Here is a 20,720-nt window from a genome sequence, read left to right on the forward strand (position 1 = left end):
GCCAACAGAGCGAAGGGAAGGCATTGGGGAATTGGGGGAGGCTTCTTGTAGAAAGTGGGGTTTTAGCCAGCCTTTGAATGAAGCCAAGGAAGCCAGTAGGCAGAAATGAGGAAGGAGAGAATTCCAGATGTAGAAGATGGCCCCAGATTCCCAGAGTTTGGAGACAGATTGTTTTGTGTGAGGAAAATTCAAGACCACCAATATGAGTGGATTGCAGAATACTTAAGGGGAAGGGGGTGGTAAGTAAGGTATAAAAAGACTGGGAAAATAGGAGAGCACCAGGTTATGAAGGACTTTAGATGCCCCAAAGAAGATTTTATATTTGATCTTAGACGTGATAGGGGCCACTGGAATTCACTGAATATGGATGTGACTTGGTCATACCTGTGCTTTGAGAAGATCAATTTGATGGCTGAGTGGAGGATAGACTGGAATAGGGAGATTCTTGAGGCAGGAAGACAAACTAGCAAGATTTTGCAAATAGTCCAGGCCTTGAAATGATGAGGACCTATAAGAATTTGTATTGCTGGGGGCAGCTAGGTGGCATAGTGGATAAAGCACCGGCCCTGGAGTGGGGAGGACCCGAGTTCAAATCTGGCATCAGACACTTGACACTTACTAGCTGTGTGACCCTGGGCAAGTCGCTTAACCCCAATTGCCTCACCAAAAAACAAAAATGAATTTGTATTGCTACTACTGCTATTTCTCCTAGTTCCCCTCCTCCTCTGCTTCCCTCCCTACCCACTCCCTCCTCCTTCTTCCTCTAAAACTGATGCCCTTTCATAATATATAGATGATCTTGGGCTCTTACTCAGCACAAATTCTGGTAGGTTTTATCAAGATGGAAATACTTTATATACAGACTGGGCAAATGGTGAAGACCAGCTTAGCTAAATTTGGAGAGTCTTTATAAAAGTTCTAAAAAAAAAAAGGTACCTCACATCTCTTCTGTCTCCCTCATTTGTAAAATGAGGACACTGAGGCTCAGGGAACTTAAGTGACTTGTCCAAGGTAACACATAGTAGGGTTACATACAGGATTTGAACCCGGGTCCTCTAATTTATCACTGGTTTGGCTTCAGGATAATATATTTTTCAGTTCAGATAATATATTTTTCAAAACAACTTTCAAAGACCATCAACAAAGATGTAGTGATGTTGTAATCTGTATCTAGAGAGGGAATAGTCATACTAATCAAACCACCAGAGCATGAAGTATTAATGAATAGTAGAATGAATAGCCAAATGCCTTATTGCAACCCAGGGTATATTACTCTTCAGAGGGGAGCCTTCTGCAGATTTACCTAAGCGCAGGAGAATTCAGTTTGGCCTAGAATAGGATAAGTCCAGTGTAAGAATCTTTCCCTGTGTAGCTTTGCATTTTTGGAACATATGCAGTCTTACCCTGAGGACCTAGAATAGGAAACTTGAGAACAATAATTTTGGATTTCCATTGTACTTTTTTACTTTAAGGAATTCTGAGAGCTTTCCCAGGGATTACAAATTAGGGTCTCAAGTAGTATAACTTTGTGGCGTCTGACTCCTAGCAATTGCATTCTTCAAGTATAATACATAGAATGAAAAACTACCCTACTGTGAAGTCTTCCCCAAGAAACATAACCAGGAAGTGAAGTAGGAATAACATCGAAAGAAGCTGAGGGACTGAAAGGTCAGAACCTTCTTTTCCCCAGACTAAACAAAAAGTTGGGAGCAAGAGACAAGAGAGATAAAATATATTTATTTGGGTAATGTATATCATTCAAAGTAATTAGATTCATTTTAATTTATGTTCTCCAAGAAACAAATGCTCTATTGTTTTTGCAGTCTGTTTCTCAGTTTTGAAAAGCTAGTTTGTTTTTCAATTTGGTTCAGCTCACTTAACTGCAGAGAAAAGTAATTGAAGAATAAAATATTTTGAAATAAATTAGTATTCTGCTTTCCTTGGTTGTTTCCGACTCTCTGTTCTATAAACATCCATAAAGAATTCAGACTCTTTTGTGAATACTACAAAGAAAGAAAGATAAACATATTTTTACACCAGTCCTGTTCTTCTTATCCACAGAGACCAGACTTTCCCTTAAATTATTTCCAAACTGTGAAATCAGCTATTCTGTTTAGTGCTTTCTGTGCTAAGAAAAATAGAAGGAAATACAGTGAGAGTATATATTTGTATGACATCTTAGAAAGTGGCACTAAAGGTATTTATGGCACCACTATTAAAGCAATTTTAACGTCAAACAAGCTAATTGGTTATCTTTTATCTATGACAGAACTGTGGCATTTCTCAAACACAATCCCAAGGTTTCCTATCTCTCCCTTTTCCCTCCTCCCCCCCCAAAATGATTGGAAACATAATCTTATGCCAGATGTTTATGTGTTAAATTTCATTCTAAAATGCATCACAAATCAGTGCAAAATGTATTTACTCATGTGCCCAAATGGGTTTGCTTAAGCCATTGTACTGTGTACTTTTTCCAAGAGCAGCAATATCTCTGGAAAAGCCTATTCCCAGAATCCAATACACATTAGCAAGACATAGAGAAGGAATGCAACAAGGGGTTATCTAAGTGCGAGGATCCATAATGTCAATTCATGTTTAAATTTTGCCTTTTTCCTAATGGTGAGAAATGACAGTATTTGACAGTGTTCTCCCTATAGGGAGAAAAGACAATATTTGAATAATTGCAACAATACCATACTCTGTATATTATCTCCTGTTATACCAAATATCATTACAACAAAATTTCTACTTAGCAAAAAAATATTTCCAAACACTGGACAATGTTCTACCTATTGGAGTAATATTTGTTACAATGAAGAACTTAGAAAGTTTCTTAGAGGGGCAACTAGGTGGCGCAGTGGATAGAGCACAGGCCCTGGAGTCAGGAGGACCTGAGTTCAAATCCAACCTCAGACACTTAACACTTACTAGCTGTGTGACCCTAGGCAAGTCACTTAACCCCAATTGCCTCACCAAAAAATAAAACAAAACAAAGAAAGTTTCTTAGAGATGAAGCTATTCAAATGGTATGTAATTCTTTATTTTATACTGGTAAATGGTTTTCTTTTAACATCTTTATTCTTTACAAAGGAGAAAAAATTCTACCAAGTATAAAAACTCATTGGAAGGATTGCTGGAGGACAAGCAAACTCTTCAGGGTGGCCCTTTTATAGCGGGCTCAACTTCTTCATTAGTTTTTATTTTAATTCTTATGTAACTATGCAAAAATAGTCCTTAAGAATTTATTTGGTCTGTCCTCTCATTCCTACTTAGTTCCTGGTATAATTTCAACTCATACCACCAAAGAGAAAGAATTATTTTCTCTACTTTTTTTTTTACCATGTTCAAGGCTGGACATTTTTTATAGCATTCATCAGGAAACCATTTCAGTGTCTGGCAACACTTAATATCAGAGAATTCTAATTATAAATTTAGTTCCTTGCCTCTGTATAATTGTGAGAATAGTGAGTAGCCAGGCACTAAGCTATTTGTCTCCTTTCTTAATTGTGTAGTTTTAGCCCCACTGAAATTAGTTAATATAAATTTAAGAAAGCAGTATGGGGGCAGCTAGGTGGCACAGTGGATAGAGCACCGGCCCTGGATTCAGGAGGACCTGAGTTCAAATCCAGCCTCAGACACTTGACACTTACTAGCTGTATGACCCTGGGCAAGTCACTTAACCCCAATTGTCTCACCCCCCCCCAAAAAAAGAAATCAGTACGAAATAGTAAGAACATGGAACTGGCTTCTGGTCTCATATCTACCTCTAAATGGAATCTTAGGCTGGTCATTTAACTCGTTTAAGTCTTAATTTCCTCAATTTTGTAGGATAATCTATAATAAGGATAATCTATAATGAAATAAAGATCATAGACAATTACTATATACAATATACTATAAGAATTAAGCTAGATGATCTCTAATGTCCAATATAACCCTAAAGTTTGATAATTCTACTATTGTAGCATTGTTATACTTTACAAACAATACATTTTGAAGATGAACTGGACTCTTTTTTTTCACTAATGAATAACTTCATCTTCCCCCTCTTTTTGTTGTTGTTTTTTTTTTTTTTTTTAGTGAGGCAATTGGGGTTAAGTGACTTGCCCAGGGTCACACAGCTAGTAAGTGTTAAGTGTCTGAGGCCAGATTTGAACTCAGGTACTCCTGACTCCAGGGCTGGTGCTCTATCCACTGTGCCATCTAGCTGCCCCCCCCCGTCTTTTTAAAGTATATTTGTTATAATTTCCATTGTTAAAACCTAAATTTTTAATAATGAGTCATTTCTATTGACTCTAGCATTGAGACCTGCTAGTACTACCCTTCTTTCTGGAAGTTTTAAAGATGATCCATTGGTAAGGAATATCTCTTCAAAATGAACAGATTTGATCTGTGACTTAGTTATTCTGGGTCCTAGGCCAGCTTTCTTGAGACAAGATACCAAGGCGGTCGGCCAAGACTGCCTGCAGCAAAACCACTTATGATAACCAACAGGATACTTCATTACATCTCATGATGATTAATGAAGATTAAACATGCACTGGCCTTTTCCTTTCTGAGAAAAATCTCTTTCCATTTCCTTTTGTTTAGTTCCACCAAATATTATGGGAGAAGAGCAGAATGTCTCTGTCTTCATTAACCAAGCTCTGGAGCTACACTGTCAGGGTAATGCTATTCCCCCACCCATTCTTACTTGGTTAAAAGATGGTCGACCCCTGCTAAAGAAATCAGGCCTCAGCATCTCTGAAAATGGAAGTGTTTTGAAGGTAAAATTAACATATTTACTCTATCTTATGCTTTTTTTTCCACGTTCACAATTCAATTGGTGGCTGCTATTAATTTTCTCCCAGAAAAGTTCAAATACCATTTCAGGGATTATATAAGATTTTTGCATTTCATGCTTAAATAATGTAAGTGTTCAATCATACATCTCCATTTTTTTTACTTATAACCTTTTTGGATATTTACTTTGTATTCTTTAAGCTTATCACCAGAAGAAAGTACTATAGTTTCATCCTCAGTCAGTCGACAAATACTCATTAAGCACATACTGTTTAAAATACTGTGCAAATTATTTTAGATTCTTAAGAATAACAAAGACATAGTTTCTACTTTCAAAGAGCTGACAATCTAGTTGAGTAAACAAAAGATAAATATGCCAAAAGTTAAGTAGCTTTACTTTCTATCATTTGTGAAAATGTGTTCTCAAAGAAAAGCACAAGACCAGCACAGTTTTGTATGGGGATATTTATGGACATTTAAATTCAAAATATTTAGAATTAGAAAATAAACTTATAGCTATGGAAATAAAATTTTAAAAATCATTCCTCATGAAAAATTCCCATATTAGCTAGTTGTGAGAGAAAACAGTAAAAAAAAAAACTTCAGATTAAGGAATTGTCAAAGAGGAAAAGAAAAAAATTAAAAATGTGTTTCCATCTGTTTTCAGATACTATCAGTTCTTTCTCTGCAGATGGGCTGCAATCTTCATAAGTTTTGGAAAATAAAATTCTATTAAAAAATCATTCCTATTTAATAGTTTTGTGAATGAATATAATTGAGAAACCAATAGTTTTTTTTAAAATCAAATCAATGAAATCTGTTTTAAGATCTTATAATTCTGTGTTTTACTTTAAGGACACAATAAGTGAGTGAGTAAACATGTAAACATGTAAACATGTAAACATGTTGGCTCTTTATTCTCTATATTTATGCATATATTTTTATATTTTAAAATACATTTGAAATATGTTTCCATATACATATGTATGTATATTGTCTGCCTCACTCAAGTGTGAAGGTAACCATGCTCAAAGCTGTGCCAATATATTACAAGCAAATTCTGGCAGATTCTACCAAGCTCTAAAGTCATCAAGTATGATTATGGTGCCCAAGTGCATCTGCAGTTCAAGGCCACAATAATGAATTCCTTCATGTTAACTCATGGCCATGGTAACAAACAAAACAAAGAAAACTAGAAAATAGCTCTGTCATGAGTAATACTCTTTCCCATCTGAAGTAATGATGAAGTATAGATCAGAGAATACTAAGAATCACAATGATTTTAGACCTATAAATATTAATGTAACTACTAATACCCTAAATAGGAAATCTTTGTCTAGCAACTAACAAGTTGCTACAGAATGAGAGGAATGAAACCATACTGATACTGACACTATCACTATAAAGAAAGGCAGAAACCACAAAGAATTTAGGTTTCAATGGAAAGAGGGGTCATACATTTCTTTTAGCGATGAGGCAGGAAACACAATTTAATGGGAATTTTGATCATTCCACCTAACCCTGTTCATAATTACTATAAAGACCACCATAAGAATAGCTTAGCATGCCATAAGAAATGGTGAATATGAAGAATACAGAGAAGTATAGGAAGACTGATGCAACTGATACAAAGTAAAATAAGGAGAATCAGGAAAACTACATACAATAACTACAGAAATGTAAGTAGAAAGAACAACAAAAACTGAAACAGAAATCTATAATTGTGATGACCTTGAAAAAAAATGATGAGAAAATACACTTCCCTCCCTTCTTTACAGAGATGGAAGACTCTTGTTGGCTTTTGATGAACTACTTTGTTTTTCTCTTTTTTATTTCTTCAAACAATTTTGGCCTCTGGATGGAGCAATAATGAGGGTGATGTAAAAACAAAAGATGTTCAATAAAATTTAAAATAAAGAAGAAAATAGTTGCAACTTAAGTACCATGTCTGTTGCAGAGAATGAAGAACTTTTTTCTGTTGTCATTTGCTTTCTTCATGAAACATCCCATTTTGAGCTTTATCACTCCTGAAACTATTGTAATAAAACTTTTCCACACTCTGTCATCCTCTATTACTTTGCCCTTGTATCTCTACATATTTTTTCCAAATCTAAATTCCTTCAGATGTGGTGATACATGCCAGTAATATCAGAAGCTGAGACTGGTGGATCTCTTGAGCTCAGGAGTTATAAGCTACAGTGGGCTATGCCAATCATGTGTTTACATTCCGCATTAATGTGGTTATCCTTAAGGAGCAGGGGAACATGAAGTTTCCTAAGGAAGGGCAAAACAGTCCAGGTTAAATATGGAGGAGATCAGAACTCCGATGCCCATAAGAAGTGGGATTGAGCTAACGAGTGGTCCCTGTACTTCTAGCCTGAGTGAGATAGGAAGAAGCAGTCTTTAAAAAATATATGTTTGATGCCGAGTTCCTGATAAATCTATATTGGTCTTTTTATATCCTTCCTTTTTTTTACTCCATTTTCCCTTTGTATATTCAGGATTTCCTTCTTAAACATTTTCTAACCCTCTTGCCCTTGCTTCCCTGTAGCATTTTAGTCTGAAAGATATTTGTACTTCTGAATGCTTTGAAATCAGACCTCCAGAATCTAGGCTGTATTCGTCACAGTATGCCTGGCTTTTCTTTTCTTCCTCTATTCCAAACTCTTTGAGAAAGAGGTCACTTTTTTCAGTTCCCATATTTTCCACACCAGTAACCATTTCCTAGGTGTACCCCAAGTCTTTTTGTTGGACCCTCTTTACTCCATATTTCACTCAGTGATCTCCTCATCTCCCATGGAGATAATGTCAATATCAGCATGATTCAATTCCTCTCACTTTATGAAAACTTGTTCATGGCTAGACAAAGATTTCCCATTTAGAGTACCAACAACTGAAATTTACAGGTCTAAAAACTCTAATTCTTAGTGCTTCCCATTTCATTTCTGATTTCAATAAACTTTGTACAGATGCCTCCCAGATCTATAAAAACAGTCTTCCTCCTGAGCTTGAGTACCTTAGCACCAAATGCTACTATATATTTCCAACTCAATATCCTATAGACATCTGCAAACATATGCAAAGCAGAACTCATTATCTTCTTCCCTGGAAAATCTACCCCTGCCTCAAATTTCCCCATTTCTATTAAAGCCTCCATCATGCTTTTAGACACCCTGTTCAAAACCTCAGAATTTTTTTCTCATCCTTACTCTTCCTCACTGCATGTACTTAATCAGTTGCAGAATACGTGGTTCTACCTCTACAGTGTCATCTTCATCCCTCCCTTCTCTCTTTGCCATGGTTACCACCCTAGTTCAGGTCTTCAGCACCACTCATCTGAAATATATTAAAAGCCTTCTAACTGGTATACCTTGCCTCTCTCTCCCCTCTCCAATCCATGCTCCACACAGCTGCCAAAGTGATATTTCTAAAGTCCAACCATGTCATTTCCATGCTCAATAAACTCTAGTAGTGCACTAAAATCTTAATTCATCAGTTTGTCATTTAATTCCTTTTACAACCTAGCACCAATCTACTCTTCCAGCTATATGATACTTTACTACTCCTTGTACTTGTACTACTCTTTGGTCCAGCCAAGCTCATTTGGGGCGGGCAATGAGGGTTAAGTGACTTCCCCAAGATCACACAGCTAGTAAGTGTAAAGTGTTTGAGGTCAGATTCAAACTCAAGTCCTCTTGAATCCAAGGCCAGTGCTTTATCCACTGTACCACCTAGCTGCCTCCACAGCCAAACTAATTTTTGACTATTCTTCACATACAACACACCATCTCCAGTTTCTGTACATGCTGACTCCCATGCCTAGAAAATTGTCTTGCCTCCTAGCACTGCTAATTTTCTTCAAATTGCAACTCAAATATCCTATTCTATACATAGACTTTCCTATTCTCACCTTCTGATGTGTCTCCCTTTTCCTTTATTTCATAAATATATATATATATATATATATATATATATATATATATATATATATATATTTGTATGTACATGACTAGAGTACATCTTGTCTCTTAGAATGTAAGCTCTTTGACATCAGGGACTGTTTCATTTGATTCTCGCCACCTTTCACAGTAAAAATGCTGGCTGATTAATAGATTATAATTGAGAATTGGAATAGAGTACAAAATTGAATGTACTTTGATTGGTTTCTCACTCTTTGAAGAATGAAATTGCTAGTAAGAATATTCAAGAATTTATTGGCTCCAGATGCCTGGATAACTGAAGTCCCCTATCGCTTCTATATCATGACAGGTTTTTGATCTGTTTCCCACATTCCTTTTATTCTGGCCAGGTGGTCTGTCATATAGCCCAATTACAAAATTACTTTTGTTTCTCCTTCAATTGATTTTCACCCAAATGCTCTCTACTATGCTTCCTTGTTCTGATTTTTGGCTTTACCTTATGATACTTAATCAAGTATATTTTTAACTACTTGTATATATTCATACACCCCTTGCTACTAAATACTCCATAAGAAATTTATGGCCAGTATTACCTCTTAAAAACCTGATGGCTCCATTTCCATTTCTTTGTCTCAGCAAATTTACATCCACATCCTAGATCCTTTCTTTTTTCCCACTGATCTTTCATTTCATTTGTTTTACTTACCTCTTCTAACTTACCTGGCTATCATCTTTACCTTGAGTCCTCCTTTGGATCCTATCATTTAATAATTCTTTTTCTTACTTTAAAGAGAGTCTTCTTTCAAATTTTGCCCTCCTTTAGATTGGGATAGCTTTCTTTTGTTCATTCTCAAGTTCTCCTAAATGTTTCCTCCTCTAAATTCAGTCTGTGGGGGCAGCTAGGTGGCGCAGTAGATAGAGCACCGGCCCTGGAGTCAGGAGTACCTGAGTTCAAATCTGACCTCAGACACTTAACACTTACTAGCTGTGTGACCCTGGGCAAGTCACTTAACCCCAATTGCCTCACTAAAACAAACAAAAAATAAATAAATTCAGTCTGTGGCCTTTCAGAGTACAACCTTACTTTCCATACTTTACTTTTTCCCCCATTCACCATCAGAGTTTCCTGAACTTTATCGATAAAAGCACATATTAGTTATATCAAATATCTAACTTATTTAGGAAATTTTTAGTTCTTCAAGCACCAACGGAATCCATGACTATATAAATTGGCTTTAGCATGTACTCTGAGAAAAAGTGTTGTTCGATATTTTTGAAGTGTTTGACAAACCAGATTAAAATAAAACAATCTTAGATTAGATATGAAAATCTCAAACATTTTCATTTTTAATTAACTAATTAGGTCATAATTTCCTTTTCAGATCGAAGGAGCACAGGTTCAAGACACTGGACGGTACACTTGTGAAGCAACAAATATTGCTGGGAAAACTGAGAAGAATTACAATGTCAACATTTGGGGTAAGGGTGATCTGTACTGGTCCAAGAAAAGCAAAAGACAAGTTCGGCTATTTATAAGTTTATTCTTTTCTGTGAATTTCTAAAAGGCAGAAAACAAGGGCTGCCTAATTTTATTTATCTGCACCTTCAAATACAAATACATAATCATTGCTTTAAGGTGATGACTAAAATGTACTAAAAGTATGTCAGATAATTATTTAAAGATAAGCTATGATTTTTTAAAGAGTAGCTATTGTAATACAACAATTGCATTATTGATGGCAATTTAGGACAAGGCTGTTGTCACTGAAAATTATGATTGTCCTTAAGGACCCCAGACTTAATGATCAATGTAGATTATTCAAAGAAACACTCAAAATTGTGCAGCATATCTCAGCAGATTATAAAAGGCTAGTTCTTACTTACTAAATACCTAATATAACATGACCTGGTGGCTTAAAGTATATCTTTGGCTCACTATCTTTTGTAAACTGAAGGACAACAAGTCTCCCCATATTGTAAATACAGACCTCAAAGTATCCTGGAAAGCTCAGCCAATAACAGGAACTCAGAGAGTTGCCCATAATCCTTTTTTTTTCTTTTTTTTTTTAGGGGCAATGGGGGTTAAGTGACTTGCCCAGGGTCACACAGCTAGCCAAGTGTCAAGTGTCTGAGACTGGAACCCATAATCCTTTTCACAACATTGATCCATAAAAACCCAAGAACAATGTTTTAATAGATGTTGCCATGACAAATAATCACAATTTTCATAACATATAAAATCAAGAGATTTTAAAATTCAGAGACCTAGCAAAAGAGAATTAAATCCCATGAGAACAGGATATATATGATTTCTGTAGTTCTGTCTGCTACTTCAGAAAAGCCAGGGATGCTATCAGGATTCTATTAAGAGATGAGCTTGCAATTTGGCTCTTTTATTCAGTTACAAATTGTAGTGATATTATCTACTTATGCAATAATTCACGGATCTTTAAATATAAAATAATAATCACAGAATGACTTGTCTCAGGAGTGTCCCTATTTTTGCCCAATAAAAAAGATAATAAGTACCTTTTAATAATTAGTGATAAAAACAAGATAGCACTTTAAGGTTTGTAAACCCTTTTTTAAACCTGATTATATTTGACTCACAACTTGATGAAAGAGATGCTACAGGTTCCTTTTTCATTTTAAAAAGAGAACGCTGAGGTTCAGAGTTTTGTTTTGTTTTGTTTTAAAAACTGGGTCTCCCTATCTCCCACTCAGGCCAGAAGTACAAGGATTACTCATGAACCAGCATCTACTCTGATTGACACAGGATCTCTACTCCATTTCTGACCCAGGCCACTTCACCCCTCCATAGGCAGCCATATTAATGTCAAACATAGTGTGGCTACCTAATTGGCTTAGCTTATGGCACTTCAGAATTCCAGAGATCTTCCAGCCTCAGCTGCCTCAGTAGCAAGGACTGCAGGTATAGGCCCATTCCTGAACTTGACAGGTGCAGAGAGTTTAAGTGACATGAACACAATCATAACCTTAGCAAGTATAGAAGTATCATTATTTATCAGTGTCCTTAAAGTTCAAAACATTCTCACTGGAAGGCCTATTCCCATTGCAAGGGCCAAAGTTCTTACCAATACCACCTCATTAGGTCAACATATTTCTACTTCAAAAAAGTGGACAAAATTTCTTTAAAATAAATGCTTTATAATAGAGATTCATTTTTCTACAAGAAGATAGAAGTGCAGTGAAAAACTTAGTACATTTCTTTCTTTTGTCTTCATATATTTTAAAGAATCACTTTTGGTTAAGAAGTTACTGAAATAGAGGGGAAGAAAATATCAGGCTAGTAGTTAATGTTTTATAGGTTTAAATATCAGGTAATTTATTCTAAGTTTATATTAATGGACTTGGTTATATTAATGGACTTAGTTCTTCAGGTTATGTCAATGTTACTTTTCTTCATGGTGAGTCAGAGAGGGAACAGGAAAACACCCTTGAGTATCCATCTAGATGAGATCTCTTCCAGGACGTGAGATATTGCCAATTTTGTTCTTTCTGATTTACCACAGAGAACCAATATTTCAGCTTTTATTCCAAGAGTAGGTAAATTGTGGGGTTTTTTCTTTTTAAATAGCCACAAAGTAAGTTATAAAATTTTTCATATTATATTCTAACATACTTCAAAATGTATTCCAGAGACAAAATGAGGGAAACATTTGCTTATAAGCCTGATTGTTTGCTTATATGTTTCAGGTTAATGTAAAGAACATTCTAATATCATTTTTCGGTTAAGAGGAAAGCTATTTTTGTCATACTTAGCTTCATATTTCTTCATATTGACTGGAAAAACAAAAGTTTTCTGTAAAAGCAATTTGTGGCTTCCACCTTAAAATTATATTCCCTGTTCACACTCTGATACCAGAATAGGGACTGGCCACATTTTTGAGCTGTAAATCCAGCTGAGTGCTTCCATCTGACATTGTATTGCTCCTTGGAGAGGAAAGGAGAAGGGGGCCAGTTAGCAAAAAAGCTTTAAATGTCAAACAGGAGTTTGTATTTGATCCTTGAACTAATATGGAATCACTGGAATTTATCGAGCAAGAGGTGACATGGGCAATGTTGTATGTCTGAGAATCATGGAATAATACTACAGTGTCCTAAATAAGGGAAGCTGAGAATCACCCAAATGGCAATAGAGAGATACATGGTAGTGTGATTAGGCTCCAACAATGGCCAGGAATTATGTGAGAAAAAGAGAAAAAAAAAGATGTAATCAGAAAAATGAATGCTTGAAAAATAGGAACTGGTCACATAGAAAGAATGATTGGTAACAAATGGGTATCTCATGTATTCTTTTTTTCTTTTTTTTTTTTTTTAGCGAGGCAATTGAGGTTAAGTGACTTGCCCAGAGTCACACAGCTAGTAAGTGTTAAGTGTCTGAGGCTGGATTTGAACTCAGGTCCTCCTGACTCCAGGGCCAGTGCTCTATCCACTGCGCCACCTAGCTGCCCCTCTCATGTATTCTTTAAAATCCATGCAATGGGGGCAGCTAGGTGGTGCAGTGGATAAAGCACTGGCCCTGGATTCAGGAGGACCCGAGTTCAAATCCGGCCTCAGACGCTTGACACTTACTAGCTATGTGACCCTGGGCAAGTCACTTAACACCAATTGCCCAGCAAAAAAAAAAAAAAAAAATCCATGCAATGCCAAGAGACCTGGAGGAATGTCCCCCAACATGTTGGGTGGTCACTTCCATAGAAGACTTGGACTGTATTAGCATAGGATGATCAAATGCAATTATAGACCTTTCTGAAACAGTAGATTATGTCATAAAGGATCGATTACTTTAATTAAAATTATAATTCATCTAGTAAAATTAGCTGCATCTACATCTTTACTATGTATAGGTGTCTCTTGTTCTCCAGTGACTATATTGTTGTTCAGCTGTTTCTAACTTTTTGTGCCCTGATTTGGGATTTTCTTGGAAGAGATACTAGAGTGGTTTGCCATTTCCTTCTTCCGCTCATTTTACAGATGAGGAAACTGAGGCAAACAGAGTTAAGTGACTGGCCCAGGGTCACACAGCTAGTGTCTAAAGCCCGATTTTAATTCAGGTCTTCCTGACGCTAGGCCTGGTGCTCTATCCACTGCACCAGTGACTGTGATAACTCAGAAAAATCCCGGGATACTAAGAATTAACAAAGGAAACAGTCTTTTAGGCTGTTTTTCTTACTTTGCCTCAATAATGAGATATACTCTTCCATTGCCTAAATACCACCAATGGAGAATATTTATCACATTATTACTCTCATTTCTGGTAACATTCAGGAATTTATCATCATCATCATCAGGGAGTAGATCTCTGAAGACCTTTATCTGCCAAATCTTTGTTAACTTAACTTAATAAGGTCCATTATATGCACTTGAACATTATAAAGATATATCTCTCTAAAAATGTTCATTAATCCTACATGTCACTGGTGCATCATTGTTATTTCCATACTGTTAGTCTCAGTTCATGAGGTTATGAATTTTTTATGTTTTTTCATTGTTTTTAGCTAATCTTCATATGTCATGATCTCCGGGCCCTTTATTATCCTGCTTGCTCTTCTGTGGATGCACTCCAACTTTTTCATGTCTTTATTAGTTCTGGTGCCCAGCACTGAAAACACTATTTCAACTGTGACCTCACCAGGAAAGTGTACAGGGGAACGATTAGCTCCTTATTCTTGGAAACTCTCTGCCTTTTTTAATGCAGCACAAAATAACAGTCACTTTTTGCCCAAACACCACACTGCTGACTCCTATTGAGCTGTTAGTCTACCAGAGCTCCCAGATCTTTTCAGACAAACTCATAACCAGCCTCTATTTCTAAGGCTGCATTTGTTGAACACAAATAGATTTGTGACATTAATTCTGATTGAATTTCATCTTATTGGATTCAGCCCAACATTCTAGCCTCTCAAGATTTTTTTTACTGTCTCTGTCATAGTTTGTTAGCAAATACCCCCGCTTTTGTGTCAGCAGCAAACATGATGAGTGTCCCTTCTATGACTTGATCCCAGTCATTGACAAAAATGTTAGAGAGCCCAGGAAGAAACAGAGATCCCTAGGGCACACCAACAGAGAGAAAGCACCTACAAAGTTGACATTGAATCATTGATGGCTATTTTTAAGCTTTATGGAATTGGCACAGATGTTAATTGATTTTACCATGGTAACAAAGCTAATAAGTAGCAGAGGCAGATCTTTAATCCTCATCATCCTGATTCCAACTCCAACCCTTGGTTGTTATTTTCAGACTGCTTCTAATAATCATGAAACTGTAACAACAACAGCAAGGACAACAGCTCATGTTTTATAGGGCATTAAGGACTCTCAAAAGTCTCACATCAAATTTATGATGTACTATAGTCCAAGATACTGTTATCCCTGTTTTGCAGATAAGGAAACAGGCTCAGAGAGTAGAAATAACTTCTTAAAAACCACATAACTTCAGAGTTAGAAGTAGGGAAGGAAAGGGAAGGGAAGGTAATAAGCATTTTATAGTGCCTGCTGTCAGTCTCTGTGCTAAGTGCTTTACAAATATTATCTGATCCTCACAGCTCTACAAGGTAGTTGCTGTTATTCCTCTTTTATAGTTGAAAATACTGAGGCAAAAAGTGGGTTATAAGTGACTTGCCCAAGGTTACACAGCTAGTAAGTGCCTAAATCTGGATTTGAACTCAGGTCTTCCTGACTCTGGCCCTAGGCTCTATCTCCTGTGCAAGCAACTGCCACGTTAGGACGTAAACTCAAGTCATCTGACTCTGAGAGAGCCTCTCTTTCCATGATACCAACATTGCCACCAACATTCAGGGCACAGAGAAATACAAAAAGAAATCTGTAAAAACTCAGCGTAGTGATCATCTTTTCCCCTCTTCTTCACCCTAGAACATTGATAAAATACTTTGCTTTGTAGAAATTTTCTTACCCTTAGTAAAGTGTCTGGTAAACTTCCTTAAGAAGGATAAATGATCACATCAACTTAAAGTCTATTATTCCTCTCAAAACATCAAAACACTTAGCTAATGTTGGAAGAGTATAGGGAACAGAAAATACCCTGGTTTTAAGAGCCCAGTGAGCATAAAGACTTCTGGATGTTACTAAAGTAAATATTAATGCTGGCCAGAAAGATCATCTGTAGGCTGAGTTGTCCTATTTGGGTGTTTTCCCTAGGTACCTTGTCTATTCATCAACTTCCACTACTGTCATTTCATTTCATTTCTTTCCACATACATTTGAAGGAATGCTAGACTTGAAATTTTAAAACTTGGATTTAAAACTCGAGTTTACTCCTTTCTCTAGGGAATTGGTCCAGATACTTTTAAGGTTCATTTCAGCCCTAAATCTATGATTATATGATGCTGCTTTCCTCATATTGCTTTCTGACTTCCCTCCCTGAATTCAAAATGTACTTCCTTTATTCAAGGTCCTGCTGGGTGATTGATTCTTAGTGTTTAAAAATAATATTTGAGGGGTGGCTAGGTGGCGCAGTGGATAAAGCACCAGCCCTGGAGTCAGGAGTACCTGAGTTCAAATCCGGCCTCAGACACTTAACACTTACTAGCTGTGTGACCCTGGGCAAGTCACTTAACCCCAATTGCCTCACTAAAAAAAAAATAATAATATTTGATTTTTTCTGATTACATGTAAAGATAATTTTTAACACTGACTTTTTTAAAAATTTGAGTTCCAAATTTTTCTCCCTCTCTTATCCCCTCTCCTCCCCCTTCCTAAAATGGTAAGCAATTTTATATAGGTTTTACATGTGCAGTCATATAAAAACACTTACATATTAGACATGTTGTGAAAGAAGAAACAGACCAAAAGGAAAAAAATATGAAAAAATAAAGTGAAAAACAGTATGCTTCAATATGCATTCAAAGTCCATCAGTTCTTTCTTTGCATGTGGCTAGCATTTTCCATCATGAGTCTTTTGGAATTGTCTTGGGGGATTGTAGAACTAAGTCATTTATAGTTGATATTGATTCTGATTTGACAGACATTCATGATAATACATAAATAGATGATTAATGGGATAATGTCCTAGTTAACAGTCACACATGAACATCTTTCAACTTGCCTTAGCCAAAAGAATAAGTTAAGATTTTAGTGATTGTGGCAGGTAGAGGGTTTGACTTTTAAGCACACTCCTGAAATAACATACCATATAGGTCACCATTTTATCCACCTCTTCCAAATCGCAGAAATATTCTGTTCAAGTCACCTTTGCCATTTCCATTCTTTCCCATGTATGCCATGGTAATCCTAGTCCCGAAGACGTGAGATAAAAGCTTTAAGTTGTAATAGTTTATATTTTATAGGCCTTTTTATTTCTGAGAGGCAGCATGTTGTATTTATTGGATTGAGAACTGGCCTTGAAGCCAGGAACACTTGGGCTCAAGTCTCACATCTGACAGTGATTGGATATGTGAGCCTCGGCAAGACAATCATAAGGGAGCTCTCTAAGACCCTATTGCTACCCTTTATTCATTAAAAAGAGCTTTCCTTTTAACAAACTTACAAGGTAGGTAATATATGTATTCCATTCTCATTTTGAAGATGAAGTCACATGTCCTAGGCAGCATGCCTAGTGTGATACTCTAGATGCCTGGTGAAGCAGAATGGATAAAATTCTAGGCTAGAGTCATAAAGACCTGGCTTTAAATCCTGCCTCAGGAAATTCTTAGCTGTGGGCCTTTGAGTGAGTAATTTAAGCTTTCTGAATCCCTTTTTCCTCATTTGTAAAATGGCAATTACCCCTACCTCTCAGAGTTGTTATGAGAATTAAATCAAATAATCTACCATATACATAAAATAGCATTATATAGTTAGAGCTTTATGATTTACCAAGTGCTATATGTGTTTATATTATGCCATAATATGCATGTTATATATTATGCATGCACATACATGACATAGAATTATATTTTATATATGTAGCATTGTTTTATGTATAATACATAATTTTATGTTTGTGTATATACACATATACATATAGTACTTTGCAAACCTTAAAATGTTATATAAACATCAGCTAACCATGGCCAGGTTTAGAACCCACATCTTCTGACTCCAGACTCAGTATTTTTTTTCATTATGTCAAAGTAGGTTCCAGTAAGTTGATTAAATACATCTTTTAGATGTCAAATCTAGTCTCCCTTGGGGAACTGAGTGACTTGAGAGGACCTTAACTAACGATGATATATATCTTCAGAAATGTTTAGCATGGCCAATTCCTCAGAGTTGGATCTAATCTGTTTAAGCGGGGTGTCTTTTATTGGCTCATAGATCAAGTTTAAATATCAACATAGCATTCAAAAAAATCACAAAATTAACCTCTCAGATTCATCTCCTCAGCCACAAAAACCTGAAGACACTTGAGGCAAAGGTATCTAAATAGGTTAAAAAAAATACTGTTATTGAAACATTTCCTCTATTTTTCAGTACCACCTAATATTCATGGTTCAGATGAACTTACTCAACTGACCGTCATTGAAGGCAGCCTCATTAGTTTGATATGTGAGTCCAGTGGCATTCCACCACCAAGCCTCATTTGGAAAAAGAAAGGTAAGAAAAGTCTCTTCCTGTCCTTGGAAAACATGTAATTAAAAAAAGAGAAACATTTTCTCAATTTTTTTTTGCTATCAAAATGTTTTATTCTAGTGGTTTTTTTGATTTTGTATTTATATAACATGGAATAGCCTTAAACATTCATTGTTCTCATCTGCCAGATGAGATGGCTGGACTAGATGAATTCTTCATTCTTAGAATGCAATGAAAATCCACCATTTTAACACTCATTTTTCTTGTTTAAAATATATCTAGGAATATCCGGTGTAAAATATGTTTCTTAAACTATAATTTTTATTAGGGTTCTGGACATCACTTGATAGTACCTGGTTCAAGTTTTGTCTTAGCACCTGGTTTTAAACTAGTTAAATTATCAACTGCTTCTTCTTTTCTTTCTTTTTTTTAGAAGCTGAGTCTATCTCACCATTTACAGGCCAAAATAACAATACTAATCAGAAAGGAAACTTTAACCTGCCTTCTTTTTGTAGTCTGAAAAGTGCATGCTTCCTTTAGTAGGCGGGTGGCCCTCATCTAAGGGATTTCCATGCAGACACCTGATTGGCTTTAGCCCTGTAGACTCAGAACTCCAAGCAGAGTCTCAGCCTTCTCAGCAGCAGGACTATAAATGCATGTCCTTCCACCTGACCAATTATTTTAACTCTTGCTTTTCTGTCTTTAACTTTTCTCAGGTTGAATTTCATTTTTTGTTTTCTGTCACTTTCAAAGTTGAATTTTTGCAAAAGGAGATTTACAGATAACATGACAAACAAGAATATCTTCCTCTCAGGGATAGAATTGTATATATTCCATGCACTTGGCAGAGAGAGGGAAGTTGCTAAATATTCATCTTTTTGACGGGTGCATTGCCTCATGGTTATCTGAACGAAGAAGCTATCACATGACACCTGGCAGAGTGGTGTGTACAAATTCTGAAATGGGCTGTTCTTTTCAGGGTCTCCAATGCTGACTGATTCCACAGGGAGAGTCAGGATGTTATCTGGAGGCAGACAGCTGCAGATTTCAATTGCTGAAAGATCTGATGCAGGATTATACACATGTATTGCATCAAATGTTGCTGGGAATGCAGAGAAAAAATATAATTTGCAAGTTTACAGTAAGTCAGCCAGAATTTTACTTACTTTCCTTTTTCTTTATCACTATCTTTTATTCTTTATGCTATTGTTAGGACTCAGTCAAATCTCCAAAGCTGTTTCACAACCCAACTATTTGGTAGAAAAGTGAAAAATCAAATCAACTATCAAATAATCTATTTGTACAATCCTTGGATATTTGGAAACATCCAAATATTTGGTGTCATGTAGAAAAAAATCTAAAATAATGAAAAGTTTTTCAGTCATGTGGTCCGCAGTCACTGCAGAGATATCAAGAATTAGATGAGAAAAAAGCCATTGGATTTAGATCTATATTTAGATGTAGGCCATTAGATTGTTGGTAACTTTAGAAAAAGCAGCTTCAGTTGAATGATGAGGTCAGAAGCCAGATTTTTAAAAATTAGAAGAGGGTAGCTAGGTGGCACAGTGGACAGAGCACCGGCCCTGGATTCAGGAGTACCTGAGTTCAAATCTGACCTCAGACACTTGACACTAGCTGTGTGATCCTGGGCAAGTCACTTAACCCTCACTGCCCTGCAAAAAAAAAAAAAATTAGAAGAGAGTGGAAATGGAGGGACTTAGTGTCAATAATTTTGGAGTTTAACTGAGGAAGGGAGGATTGATATAATAGCTAATCTGATTGGTGGGGTCAAGTTTTTGTTTTTTCTTAAAGCTGAGGGAGACTTCTTGTTTCATGACCCCCCTTTAAGGACTGGCCCATCTCTTTTTCCAACTCTATTGCCTGGGCAATATTTTTAAGCCACTTCTCAAGTGCACTAAGTCATCATTGGCAAATGTCTTAACCTAATTGCTCCCATCAACCTTCTCTCCATTGTTTTATAGGTAACAGTTTTGATTCTCCAGAGGTTATAAGTATTCTATATTTTATATCCATATTCTACTCCTTATTATCACTGAGAAAATAGTGGCCTTAAAACAAGATACACTTTTGTTTAATTTTTTCTTGAAGAGAAAAAATGATGTCAAAAGCAAAGCTTCTTAACCAGGGGAACTTTTAAAAAATATTATAATAACTATTTTAATATTATTGGTTTCCTTTGTAATCCACTCTACTTCTTTTTTGTTTAGCTTTCCCAGATGGCCAAAAGGTCCCATGATACAGGAAAGGTTAAGAACCCCTGACCCAAAGGTCCTTGAAAGTATTGAAGTATGTTAAAGGTTAAGGCATTATATCTTAAAATTTTGTTTAAAATCTACCTTTTGTGGAAGCTACATGGCACAGTGGATAAAGCAACAGCCCTGGATTCAGGAGGACCTGAGTTCAAATCTGGCCTCAGACACTTTACACTTACTAGCTGTTTGACCC

General features: G+C 36.2%; 1 protein-coding gene across 1 annotated transcript in view; it reads left to right on the forward strand.

The window, feature by feature from the left end:
* The window catches only part of HMCN1 (hemicentin 1), a 517,054-nt gene that overhangs the window by 330,618 nt on the left and 165,716 nt on the right, over positions 1–20,720 (forward strand). Inside the window, 4 exon segments of the mRNA XM_044003022.1 lie at positions 4,591–4,766; positions 10,085–10,181; positions 18,156–18,278; positions 19,234–19,395. Coding sequence (XP_043858957.1) covers positions 4,591–4,766; positions 10,085–10,181; positions 18,156–18,278; positions 19,234–19,395 — 558 coding nt within the window.

The sequence above is a fragment of the Dromiciops gliroides genome, chromosome 4 (assembly GCF_019393635.1).
Source record: "Dromiciops gliroides isolate mDroGli1 chromosome 4, mDroGli1.pri, whole genome shotgun sequence".
NCBI classification, from domain to species: Eukaryota; Metazoa; Chordata; class Mammalia; order Microbiotheria; family Microbiotheriidae; genus Dromiciops; species Dromiciops gliroides.